We start from the raw sequence: 13,399 nt of genomic DNA, 5'->3' as shown, positions 1-13,399 counted from the left end.
GCCCAATGAAGACTGAAAATGCTCAGCGGCTACAGAAGGCTAACTGGCTGTTGGGATAAGAAAAGTTACAGGTGGGTAGCCATGTTGGTCTGCCATAGTCGAAACAAAATAGACATTGGATTCTTAACTCATTATACATAACAAAGCTATCTTTAGCCATCTCACCCCTTGCCTTTCCCTGCAAGACTAATTGCAGCCGTTAAGAGTCGTCAACAGGTTTTCCACACCTATCAGCTGATCACCCATTCCCACCACCCTTATGAGTAATACCCCTCCCCACTCCCTCACTATATTTAAGGATCTGGTGACTTCTGTTTCAGTGTATCTGAAGAAGTGTGCATGTACACGAAAGCTCATACCAAGAACAAACTCAGTTGGTCTCTAAGGTGCTACTGGAAAGAATTTTCTATTTTGTTTCGGGATAAGAAAACTTATTCCAAATGGAATGGAGTATCCTGGCAAGAAAAGTGATTAAATAAGAAAGTGACTGTCTGGCAGTGGCAGAATCCAGAAGCACTCCACACTATATTTGCTGCAAGTCTCACTGGTCCTGTCTAATAATGATGGTGGTTGGTTAGATACTATCATGTGTTGCCTGAACTCTTGGTAAAAATGTTGATTTCTTCTTTTGCCTTCCTAGAATTATTGCTGATACTTCAACACTGGAAAAGCAGAAAAGGCTGGTAATAGCAGCAAGGGAGAAGAATGTCCCACTTTTCCTTGGGACGTCCCTATATTCATCGGAGAAATGTTGGAGGGTATGAAAGGTCCCTTCACTTCAGGCAGCAAGAAGTCTGCCATTATATTTATTTAGTACAGCCATACCTTGGTTTTCAAACAGCTTAGTTCTCGAACGTTTTGGCTCCCAAACGCCACAAACCAAGAAGTGACTGTTCTGGTTTGCGAAAGTTCTTTGGAAGCCAAACGTCTGACGGGGCTTCCACGGCTTCCGATTGGCTTTCTGCAGCCAATCAGAAGCCACGCTTTGGTTTAGGAACAATTTGGAAGTCGAACAGACTTCCGGAACGGATTCTGTTTGACTTCCAAGGTACGACTGTGCTAGGGGCTGCAGCCTCTGCTCATGAAGCCCACCCACCCCTTTTCTAATTGCCTTCCCCCCCCCAGACCCCTCAATCTGGCTCTCAGAACTCTTCCCAGGCGACACTTCTCAATGATCCTCACTTTATACCTCAAAGGTTACTGCCTAGTTGGGATTTATCCTCAAATCCTATGAAGGTCTTGATAATCTGGAAGAGGGTAGAGGGGTGTTTGTGCATGCTCTCACACACGTGCAAATTAACCTACTGTATAAATGTAAAATAATAATTTTGTTGCTTCATCTGGTTTTGCCTTTGGGCCTGTCCACCTCCAGGTTATTTCCTCCAAAAGCTACCTTTTACAATCCATTATTTTTGCAGCAGAAGCCTGATGAGCTTTACCATGTGGCAACAAGTCAATGATTAATTTGATGGAACTAGAGAAGGTGAAAGACCTTTGCAAGGACAGCCACCAGACCAATTTGCGAAAAAGTCCAAACTGCTCAGAAGCTTTGACAGTTGTCTGGAATACTGACATGAACGGTCTGAGTTACGTTGTTCTGCTCCTCCTGTGGAGATGCTGTATTTTCCAGCAGTGTAAGTTATTCAAGTCAAAATAAGAATTCTTTCAGGCAGCAGAGGGGTGGGATATTTGCTTTGGAGTAGGTTTTTCCTCCCCTTAAAGAGGTAATGTAGAAATTTTGTACACAATTAATAAGTTAATAGCCACCCTTCCAAGGGAAATATTATAAAACTAAAACATGTCCCGTGAAAATGCTGGGATTTGCTACATCCCTTACCAGTTTAAAGTTTCTTTAGGGTTTGCATCTCGTATCTGCTAGCCAATGAATATTTGTTTGTTGCTGAACGATGCTTAATCAACTTCTAATTTCAGTACAATAAAGGCTGTGAATGCACTGGCATATGTTTTTATTCTTCCTTCACTAGGCTTGGACATGTTCAGATTTACCCATTAATTTCTCTCACCCTTTCCTAACTAAAGACTGCTGCTCCATAGATTACTGTGGTGTTGTTTTTGTGTGCGTGTGTGTTTTGAACATGTTGGATGGCATCAGAACCTGGCATAGACAGGGATTTAGTGTGATGTTGTTGGTTTTTTACCATTCTGTTCAAATCCAAATTGACTGTGCACTGGCAAGCACTGTGGAAGAGCCAGGATGACAGCAAACTGTTTGAGCTAAGGGGCGTAGGTCAGAAATTGTGCTGACTCAGAAGAAATCACCTTGTGTAGACATGAACCATCATCAGCTGAAGGAGCAGGTTCCATCAGAGTTTCTGCGTTGCAACATTCCTCTATCCATTAAGTAAGGGGGTGGGGGAGAGAGAGTTTATTTTATCTAGGATAAACCACATCCATTTTTTAAATCTTCCACTTGAAATCAGTTCTACCCCCCAGAGTGACATGAAGATTTGATTTTTTTAAAAAGAGAAACTAAAAACAATAGAATACAAACAGTATAACAGAAACTGCTTATAAAAATAATAGCAAAAATGTATTTTAAAAACATCAGTGAGCCACTCTCAGATAATACTTGGATGAGTAAATGAGATGGACAGCTAACCTCCTTTCGGAAATGAACCCCAGCATCTGAGTGCTGCTACATAGAATAAGGTTATCAGACGTCCCCGTTTCCTAGGGACAGTCGCCAGATTTACAAATCAGTCCTCTGACAAAATCCATCTTAGTAGGAAGTTGAAAAGTGTCCCCGGATTCAATGAAAAAAACCTGGCAACTTTAGTGTAGAAGTCCCAGTTCTTCTTGTCTCACTGGGTGGAGAGACATCCAATGAGGTCTACCTTGTTGCTCCCGCCACAATCCTGAAATACATTTGAAGAAGTTCTCATAAGCAAGTGGCCAAAAGACCTTCCTATGGCAAAGGTAGTCTTCTGAAACCCCAGCATAGTGGGCTTATTGGATTTTGGAGCATGCAGAAGAGCCCAGATCCACTGCACCTCTCTGTGCATGCCTGCAGAGGATCACAGCATTCATTTGGTCTGTTGTTATCTAAGCCTGAAATTTGGTGCAGTGTTCATTCCCCCTCTACCATAAATTGTTTGAGAGAAAACTTAATAATAATAATAATAATAATAATTTAATATAATTTATTATTCCCGGCCACTCTGGGTGGCTCACAATATTAAAAATACGATAAAACATCAAACATTAACAACTTCCCTAAACAGGATTGCCTTAAGATGTCTTCTAAAAGTCAGATAGTTGTTTATTTCCTTGACATCTGACGGGAGGGCATTCCACAGGGCGGGCGCCACTACTGAGAAGGCCATCTGCCTGGTTCCCTATATTGTCACTTCTCACAGTGAGGGAACCACCAGAAGGCCCTCGGTGCTGAACGATGGGGGTGGAGATGCTTCTTCAGGTATACTGGTCTGAGGCCGTTTAGGGCTTGAAAGGTCAGCACTAACACTTTGAATTGTGCTCGGAAACATACTGGGAGCCAATGTAGGTCTTTCAGGACCGGTGTTATATGGTCTTGGCGGCCACTCCCTGTCACCAGTCTAGCTGCCACATTCTGGATTAGTTGCAGTTTCCAAGTCACGTTCAAAGGTAGCCCCATGTAGAGCACATTGCAACAGTCCAAGTGGGAGATAACTAGAACATGCACCAGGTTGCTGAATGAAATGCTTGAACCAAATGGACAAGGAACTTCTGCAGTATGAGCCAAGATTCAGGTATATATATATATATATATATATATATATATATATATATATATATATATATATATATATATAGTCCAGTAGCACCTTAGAGCCACCTCATGAGAAGAGAAGTCTCCCTAAAAAAGACCCTGATGTTGGGAAAGATGGAGGGCACAAGGAGAAGGGGACGACAGAGGATGAGATGGTTGGATAGTGTTCTCGAAGCTACTAACATGAGTTTGGCCAAACTGCGAGAGGCAGTGAAAGATAGGTGTGCCTGGCGTGCTCTGGTCCATGGGGTCACGAAGAGTCAGACACGACTGAACGACTGAACAACAACAACAACAACAGTACCTTAGAGACCAACTAAGTTTGTTCTTGGTATAAGCTTTCGTGTGCATGCAAACTTCTTCAGATACACTGAAACAGAAGTCTCTAGACCCTTATATATAGTGGGAGGGTGGGGTGGGGTTTTTCTCAGGAGGGTAGTAGGAGATGGGTGATTGACTCAATGGGTATGGTAAACCTGTTGGACGACTGTTAGCGACAGCAATTAGTCCTATAGGAAAAAGCAAGGGATAGTATGCAGATGATTAGCATATGTAGACGTGATATTGGATTCCTGTCTCATTACATGACTTCTGTTTCAGTGTATCTGAAGAAGTGTGCATGCACATGAAAGCTTAGTCGAAGAACAAACTTAGTTGGTCTCTAAGGCGCTACTGGACAATTACACAATTACACACACACACACACACACACACACATATATATATAGAGAGAGATAAAGATATATATATAGTACGAGCCAAGTTGGTGTTGTATCACTGTCTGTTGCCTTGGATATATGAAAGTAGCTACAGGTGGTTTTGGAGTATAATATCCCTACTTCCCTTTTCCTTTCCACCAGAAATAGCAGATTTAGCTCTTAATGAAAAGCACACCTTTCTCAACATGACAGAATGTGAGTTGAATATTATATTGTTTTTCGGATGAATGAGTAGATGAGAGGGATAAATGTTTCAACCTCCTGATAAATGACAGAGCTTACCAATTCAGAACTGAGTACTTTACTACTGGCATTACTGCAGAATTAATCTGAGTTCTTCCATTAACAAAAGGTAGTCAAGTCCACAGCTTGCTACCCTCTTTTTCACGTTCCATTTCTTTCTGTTTCAGTCCCAGTATTTCAGGGGCAAGTTCCTTATGAACACCTGGTGGACCCAATGTCTGATTCTGGTAAGCTAGAGAACGGCACCAATGCAAACGTCTGTTAGGGCCCTAATCTTTTCAGTGTAGAATCTGTATTGTTGGTTGTCACCAGGGTTAAGGAAGTGAAGTGATGTGTACCCAGAAAATGTCTCCTATGGCCCCAAGCTCAAGACATCACAAGGAGTGCTCTCACTAATTTTTTCATTTGCTGTATTTGGTGCTGCCACACTGACGTGCTGTCAGGCGTCAGAGAATTCGATCCCTCCACGGCAGGCTTCCAGGGATAGATAGACAAGGAAAGCTCTTACCAATGTCTTTTATTCAATATTCACAGAGAGAGACTTAGAAATGCAGCCTCTTGGAGTAATGGTGTTGCTCCGAGTGAAACCCCACCACCTCCATCTCTCCCATTATACGTCATCCCTATGGTGGCAGATCTGTGCCTTCTGCCTCTGAACTCTCTGCTCTCCTACTTTCAATGCCTTTGGGTTCTGGGAGAGGGGGGGGGTCTGGCATGCTGTCTAATGACACTGGGTCTCTCAGCTGTCTCTACCCTGGTGCTGCTTCTTTCTGCTCCTCTCCCATTATTTCCTAGCTTTCCCCCTCTTCAGCCTCTGAGATGTGACCTCCCACAAACCACTGCTGTAAATCTATACAGTCTTCCTCTTCTCTGGAAGGTTCGGGAGGAGGGGGAAGAGGTCTTCACCATTCCTCCTCCGATGTCCAGTCCCTGACATGTGCACACCAAATGTTAATACATTTGCTTACTTAGAAAAGAGCAGGGCTAAATAAATATGAAGAGCCAGAGTCAAACACCAGTGGTATTCTATACCCTGATGTTGGGAAAGATGGAGGGCACAAGGAGAAGGGGACGACAGAGGATGAGATGGTTGGACAGTGTTCTCGAAGCGACTGGCATGAGTTTGGCCAAACTGCAGGAGGCAGTGGAGGATAGGGGTGCCTGGCGTGCTCTAGTCCATGGGGTCACGAAGAGTCGGACACGACTGAACGACTAAACAACAATTCTATGCTCCTCTTTGCAAAAGCAATTTATAATCAAGTATCCTAATTGTGATTTCAGTTCTCTGAATGATGGTCCAAAACATAGCATCATTCACACACAGGAAGGACATAGCAGGCTAGGGGGAAGCCCTTAGTTTGCAGAAGTATATATATATTAAAACACTTCTGGAAATAAAATCCAAAAATAGCTTTAACAAGTACTGGGCATGCTCAGCGACCATGGAATGCATGCTCAGTTTTGCAGAGTGGGAAATGGAAAACCAGATGGGAAGGGGCATGGACTGGAGTATCCTGAGTAGGAGCATCAGGAAGAAGGTCCCACTTGTAGTAATAGTATGACCTTAATTTGTCTAAATGGATGCTTAGGGTAAAAAAGTGGGGTGGGACAATTCTTCCAGACAGTACAGAGTATCTCTTTGGAGCTGTTCTAGAAAATTATGTTCTAGAAAATTTTGTGTTGGAAGAAACACACCTCCAATGAAAAAGTTTATTGGTGGTAAAAATGGCAGTGGTAATGTGCATTTTACAGGTTATGTATCTTCAAAGGCACTGAACATTCTTTTTCCTTTTTTAATAGAAGGAAGTCTACTGTTTCCCCCCAAATAGCTTTAGGGTGTGACTATTAATAATGTGAACATTAATTTGTCACGGATCATTTAAATGTTTGGTGGTGGTAGGTACTTCTTCTTTTTAAATGTTTTTATTTTATTTTGACAAAGTAATAACCATAAATAAATAAGAATAAAAAATGTGCAACCCACCACCGAGACCATTCCATGGTAACTAGCCAACCTTCTAAAATTTCAACACCTCTTGCCAGGGCCTAGGGCGCCAAAATGGAGGGGGCGCTAGCCAGGCTTGGGCAGGGGGGGGGCGGGACGGGCTAGCAGCAGCTTCTCCGCTGTAGCAGAGAGGTGCTGCTTGCCCCCTACACCACCCCCGGCTCCCGCTAAAGCAGGCTTTGGCGGGGGGCGGGGGGCAGGACGGGCAAGCAGCAGCTTCTCCGCTACAGCGGAGAAACTGCTGCTTGCCTCTCCACCACCTCCACCTCCCGCTAAAGCAGGCTTTGGTGGGGGGTGGGCAGGGGGACGGGCAGGGGGACGGGCGAGCAGCAGCTTCTCCGCTACAGCAGAGGAACTGCTGCTTGCCTCTCCACCCCCACCTCCCGCTAAAGCAGGCTTTGGTGGGGTGGTGGGGGGCGCCAGAAGGTGGTCTCGCCTAGGGCACAAGAAACCCTAACACCGCTCCTGCCTCTTGCGATGGTTTGAGCCCTTTCCATTTTAACAGTACAAATTCTACAAACACCCTCCATATCTCCTCAGAATCATTTCTCCTGCATGGCTCTGAACATTCGGTCTTTATCAGATAATTTCTAGAAACAATCTATTGTTATTGTTGCACACCAGCCCAATCTCCAGGGTTCAGTCTCCTCAGAATGAGGGACAGCAGAGACTGTGGTGTCTTTATGATATATGGTTTATTTATACATATATGCAACCTGAGTCTACGATGGAAGGGTTCACAGTGGTAACACCTCAAGAGGGTCTTGCTTCTCCCACAGCCTTGGATTCCAATTGAAATCAGGCATGGTTCTGTCTCCCAACTGCCAAGCCTGCAGCCTGCCAGCTTCTAGCTTCTAGCTCATACAACTCAATCCTGCACTCTGGCATTCATCTTTCTAACTCCTTTCTTTGATACCTTAATACCATACTTAGAAGGCCATTACCTCACCAAGAATCTAGCCTGGCTGTTCCAGGAACTGAATCCATGCTGAATCCATGAATTAGAAGGGGGCTCAGGCATACAGCCTACCCCCAACCAAACTATTCTTATCATCTTTCATAGCACCAATGAGCATGAGAGAAAGGGAGTAAAAATTCATCAGGCAAATTGTAAAGAAAGTACAGATCACAGTACCAATCTGAATCCTCCACATAGCTCCAATTATTTTTTTCATTAAAAAGAAGCAGCAGACCTATTCACAGATCTCCTCTAATGCCTTAGATGCTAAGGACTGAACCTGGGATCTTTCAACACATGTGCCCTACCACTGACCAATGGTCTTTCTCCAGAGACATGTGCCAACAAGAAAGAGTACTGTGGCACCTTGTGGATTCATGACAAGATAGATGTTTGGGGGGTGATGTATGATAGCAGGTAAGATGCTAACTGGTGATGTATCTACTCTAGAACCCAATCAAAGAGTTTATAGGAAGAAGCCTTACATCATTTTGTTTCATTTTTAATTAAGATGAATTCCCCATTCTGTTTGCTTTGCCTTTCTTGGTGTACAGTGTATTAGTATCTGCAGTCTGGCATTTACCATAGTGTCATCTGCTATAACAACTTCTTCAATATGTTCATTGTAGAGTCCCCAATAAATTGTGGTCCTCCGCCTGATGTTAATAATGCAATGACCCTGGCCTTCTCAAGACGAGAATTTGTACCTGGTTCAGATGTTTATTATCAGTGCTACAGGATGTACGAAATGGAAGGCACTCCACGTGCAAGATGTTTACGTGGTCGATGGGTTGGTGTGCCCAGATGCCTTCGTAAGTATAAAATCGATCATCGTTCATTCTTGTTCTATTAACAAGCCTAGACTCATTATAATGGACGTGAAGTCTGGCAGTGTGGCAGAGATACATGGCATCCTCTGGCTAGCCCTCCCAATGTCAGAGGCAGAGGAAAAGAGTGGACCTGCATGGTGTGGATGTAGCCTAAAAGCTACAGTAACTGGCAGATAGTACTTTTTATCTTGGTGCCATTGACCAGCTCGTTCAAGTGAGTTCTGCATTGCACTCAAAGCTATTCCTACCCAGTCCAGCCCAGTTTAAAAAGAATTCATCTACAGTGGTACCTCGGGTTACATACGCTTCAGGTTACATACGCTTCAGGTTACAAACTCCGCTAACCCAGAAATAATGCTTCAGGTTAAGAACTTTGCTTCAGGATAAGAACAGAAATCGTGCTCTGGCGGCGCGGTGGCAGCGGGAGGTCCCATTAGCTAAAGTGGTGCTTCAGGTTAAGAACAGTTTCAGGTTAAGAACGGACCTCCGGAACGAATTAAGTACGTAACCAGAGGTACCACTTTATATACATGATTATTTTTCTTTGTGTGCTTTTCTTCAGAAACTTGTCGAGCAGATGATGCTGACATGGAGCGTAACAATATCAAACTGAGGTCGATAACTAAATCCACATCCATGAGAGCTTCTGACTACTGGATGCTGTTTGAGTGCAAACCAGGATTTCGAAAGGATCCATCATCACCACCTTTTATGAAACAATGTGTAATTGGGCCATGGGTATATCCAAGATGTATCTAAATCAGTAAGTCTTTCCATGGCAGCAGAGAAATCACACCACACGTATTTTGATATCAGTACTGTCACCACAGCGACTAGCAGCAACATTACTAACCGTTTCTTTTTTCTTTTTAATTAATTTGTATTAGTTTTCCAAATCTTAACAAATCAATCCAAATTATTTAAATTTAATACAATTTTTTTTTTAAATAGGTTTCCCACTCCTGTTACAAACATATGCCCATTTGCTTCCTGATGATGGCACTTCATTCTTCTTCTTTAAATCACCTTCTCATCCTTCTAATAGTTTTAATCCATTTTCATAGCTGGCCTTCTTGTTTCCTTACAATCAGCAGCTTTGTTGTTTCTCAAACAGATAAGAGTCCATTTCACTTGTGTAATCCTTCCAGCACTCCTTTGAAAACATTCCTTCCGTTGTTCAAGGACTTGCTGGGCTATAAATAACTCCCCAACAAGATGCCTGCTCCGCCATTAAAACTCTGGGGATTATTTTCCTCAGCCCGCAGTTAAAAAGCAAAGTCACATAAATAAACTCCTGCCAGATATAATTAGCAGTCCTTCATCTTGCCAAATTACTCTCTGTTCCACTCATGGTCCAGCCCAAAGATAATTTGAATTTAGTCCGTTCAGCCTTGGTCGAAAGGGGAGGGTATAGAAAAACATTGTAAAATCCTTTGTTGAGCACAAATCAGTAACTCCCCTTTCTTCCTCATTGTCAAAAAACAAAACAAAACATTGTAACAATTGCACATGATTCATTCATTTTGCAGAGGAAGTCAAGAAAGAAAAAAACTATTTGGGAACCCTATATGGTTCCCTTTGCCTGTTGTCTTTGTCCATGGAGTTTTCTTGGCAGGGATACTGGAGTGGCTTGCCAGTTCCTTCTCCAGGTGGATCACGTTTGGTCCAAACTCTCCACTATGACCTGTCCATCTTGACCTGTCCATAGCTTCCCTGAGTAATTCAAGCCCCTTCGCCACGACAAGGCAGTGATCCATGAAGGGATCTAACATGAGTTTGGCCAAACTGCGAGAGGCAGTGAAGGATAGGCGTGCCTGGCGTGCTCTGGTCCATGGGGTCACGAAGAGTCGGACACGACTGAACGACTGAACAACAACAACAACAACAACATATGGTTCCCTTTACTAATCATTTCATTGCCACTGAGATTACGAATAGTATTTCTAGTGCTTGTTTGGATGGCCACCTGCGATCCCAAGCTATCTTACATTTATTTATATTTCTCTTGTTTGCTACTTACGCTGAGTGTTTTAAATTATTGTGGCGATTCCTGAATGATGAGGGGTAGCATAGAAATAATATAAATAAAATAAAATAAAAATATTGACCGGGCCAGATGCTGGCTATATGGAAAGTCTCGGGCAGGGATCACCAACTTATTTGCACTGGTGGACACATTTAGAAAATCAAGGGAGTTCTGTGGGCACCAGTCACAAAATGGCTGCTATGGGGGGTGGGTGGGTGGCACGACATAACACAAAATAAGAGAGAGTAGTCCAGGCAAGACTAGAAAAAGTTTAACCTGTTTGCCATACAGCTGTTGATGGAACAAAATTCCAGTTTCCCAAATACCGACTCTAAATGAAAGCCTAGGCTGCCATCCTATAGGCACTTACCCTGCAATAAAACTCATAAAACAAGAATGATATTACTTTTGACTGGAAATGTATGACATTGTACTGAACCTGCTAGGCTTAAAGAACTATCAGCTTCATCAAACAGTAGAGCAACCATGATGGACTAAAATGGATGACATTAAACTCTATGTCAGTTTGTAACTTTTGGATGACTCCCATTGACAGTCTGATGAGACCTCAGCATCCAGGAAAACATCATAGCATCAACATAATGAAGATGATGAAGAAACAATGGTGTCTTGGCAAATGTGGAATCATAACGTTATTGAAAATGGAATGCGCTGGAATATTTTCCAAGTGACCTGAGTAAAGAAGTGCTGGAAAAGCAGGTGTCCTAGTTGTGCTTTTCTCCCAGATAAATATAATACATAGTCTAGGTCTTAATGTGGGTTAAGCAGTGTAAGTAATGAAACAAAAAATATGGAAAAGTTACCCTGCTACTCCTAGTTCCTTTCAATCAACTGAAGAGTACCTCATTCTGGCCCACAGCGATGACTGGGTAACTATGATTTTTATTCAAAAATGCTAAGTGTGCTAGGAAATTCAGAAATTAGGATATGCCATGGTGCTTAGAAATTTTGTCTCATGATTTGATGAGCTGGAGAAAGTTAGGAAGCCAAATCTTCGTTTAGCATCAGAAATGAAAACCTGTGATTGCTTTGTCAATGCAAGTATAATGCTATACTTATGCAATCTTAATTTTTTTTAAATAAAAATGCAATATTACATTGCTCTGTTGCTTTATTTTCTTCAAATTTTATGAAGACAATAATGCTGCTTAAATGAATCATTGCACACCAATAAATTGATTTGCTTCAATTACAATTGTGAGTCTGTGGTCTTTTATCACTGATTATTTATTTTTACTTTGCAAAATTTCTATACTGCTTGACTGTAATGACAAACAAATCTCAAAGAGGTTTACAAAAATAATAAAACAGTAAGATTATCAGTAAAAAAAGTTAAAACAGCTGTTTAAAACATTAAAAAAACAATGATAAGTTAAATACATATTAAAACAATGTCAACATTCTACACATATGGGCAGCCTTCTCGAAACAAGGATGTTTTTTTTTATTATTATTAAATTTATTTATTGGATTTTTAAAATTAAAAATTTACAAAGATATATAAAACATAAATCATAAAAAATATTCCAAGGAATCTCCTGGACTTCCACCCTCCTCTATGTGGGTTCTATTATTAATCTGTTCCTCCCGCATCTTTTATGATAATCCAAACCCTTTACTTCTTCCATTATGTCCAGAATCAACCTTAAACTACAAGTGTTATTCGAATCCTGCTAATGATTTTAACTGTTTACAGTGGTCTTTAAGATAAGTTATAAATGTTCCCCATTCCTTATTACAATTTTGGTGTTCCTGATTTCTGACTCTTCCAGTTATTTTAGCCATTTCATTCCCCCCCCCATCAAACATTTTATTGGAATCACATAGAAACATCCATAACATATCTATACAGAATTACCACCTCCCCAGTGGCACAAGACATTTACCAAAAGATGAGAGCCAGAGCAGACTATTGTCATGTCTCTGGGTCTCCAGGGAGAACAGTAATAGAAAATGTATGGCCTCCAACTCTGGTTTCCATTTGGGGATGCAGAGTTGATCAAGAAATTGCTGGCGGAGATCTAGAGATAGTTTGCATTTAAGAACCATATGTGTGAGAGTTTCCACCTGATGGTCTTCACATGGGCAAATTCTTCCTCCTTCCACCATGCCTGAGAACCTTCCCCAAAGGAGGTTTGTTGGATTAGAGTTAAACCTGGCCAATGGAAATGCCCTTCTTTAAGATAAGATAAGATAAGATAAGATAAGATTTCTTTATTGTCATTGCACAAGTACAATGAAATTGGAAGCCATCCCATAAAAAACAAAAGAAAAGAAAAAGCACAATTTCAGCCACACATACACATAGGAGCCCCTACTTTAACAATGGTTTTAACCCCTTTCTTCGCGGATGCGGACAGCTAGCTGGATGTCTTTGGGCATGATGGTGACCCGCTTGGCGTGGATGGCGCACGAGTTGGTATCTTCGAAAAGGCCGATCAAATAAGCCTCGCTGGCCTCCTGCAGGGCCATCACTGCCGAGCTCTGGAAGTGCAGGCCAGTCTTGAAATCCTGTGTGATCTCCCGCTGGAAGGGCAGCTTGCGAATCAGCAGCTAAACGGTGGACTTCTGGTAGCGAGAGATCTCCCAGTGTGGTGTAGTGTTTAAGAGTGGTAGACTCGTAATCTGGGGAACCGGGTTCGTGTCTCCGCTCCTCCATATGTAGCTGCTGGGTGACCTTGGGCTAGTCACACTTCTCTGAAGTCTCTCAGCCCCACTCACCTCACAGAGTGTTTGTTGTGGGAGAGGAAGGGAAAGGAGAATGTTAGCCGCTTTGAGACTCCTTCGGGTAGTGATAAAGCGGGATATCAAGTCCAAACTCTTCTTCT

The 13,399-nt window shown here is 42.3% G+C and overlaps 1 protein-coding gene across 1 annotated transcript; it reads left to right on the top strand.

Annotated features, from left to right (window-relative positions):
* The first annotated feature begins 1,439 nt into the window (after nt 1–1,439).
* On the top strand, nt 1,440–11,645 carry LOC117048062 (complement factor H-related protein 3-like). Its single transcript, XM_033151408.1, has 5 exons — nt 1,440–1,634; nt 4,899–4,958; nt 8,324–8,506; nt 9,087–9,287; nt 11,107–11,645. The coding sequence occupies exons 1-4, from the start codon at nt 1,457–1,459 to the stop codon at nt 9,281–9,283; spliced, it is 618 nt and encodes a 205-aa protein (XP_033007299.1). The 5' UTR covers nt 1,440–1,456; the 3' UTR covers nt 9,284–9,287; nt 11,107–11,645.
* The last annotated feature ends 1,754 nt before the right edge of the window (nt 11,646–13,399 follow it).

This window comes from Lacerta agilis, chromosome 6 (genome assembly GCF_009819535.1).
Source record: "Lacerta agilis isolate rLacAgi1 chromosome 6, rLacAgi1.pri, whole genome shotgun sequence".
In the NCBI taxonomy this organism is placed as follows: Eukaryota; Metazoa; Chordata; class Lepidosauria; order Squamata; family Lacertidae; genus Lacerta; species Lacerta agilis.
The sequence above is the reverse complement of the archived record's forward strand: the minus strand, read 5'-3'. Positions and strand labels throughout refer to the sequence as shown.

What these genes read in the sequence shown, in the direction of transcription:
- LOC117048062 (XM_033151408.1), top strand. Translation starts at nt 1,457, where the DNA reads ATGATTAATTTGATGGAACTAGAGAAGGTGAAAGACCTTTGCAAGGAC. An exon ending in ATGCTGTATTTTCCAGCAGT is followed by an intron (nt 1,635 to 4,898) that starts GTAAGTTATTCA and finishes TTTCTGTTTCAG; the next exon opens with TCCCAGTATTTCAGGGGCAA. An exon ending in GGACCCAATGTCTGATTCTG is followed by an intron (nt 4,959 to 8,323) that starts GTAAGCTAGAGA and finishes TGTTCATTGTAG; the next exon opens with AGTCCCCAATAAATTGTGGT.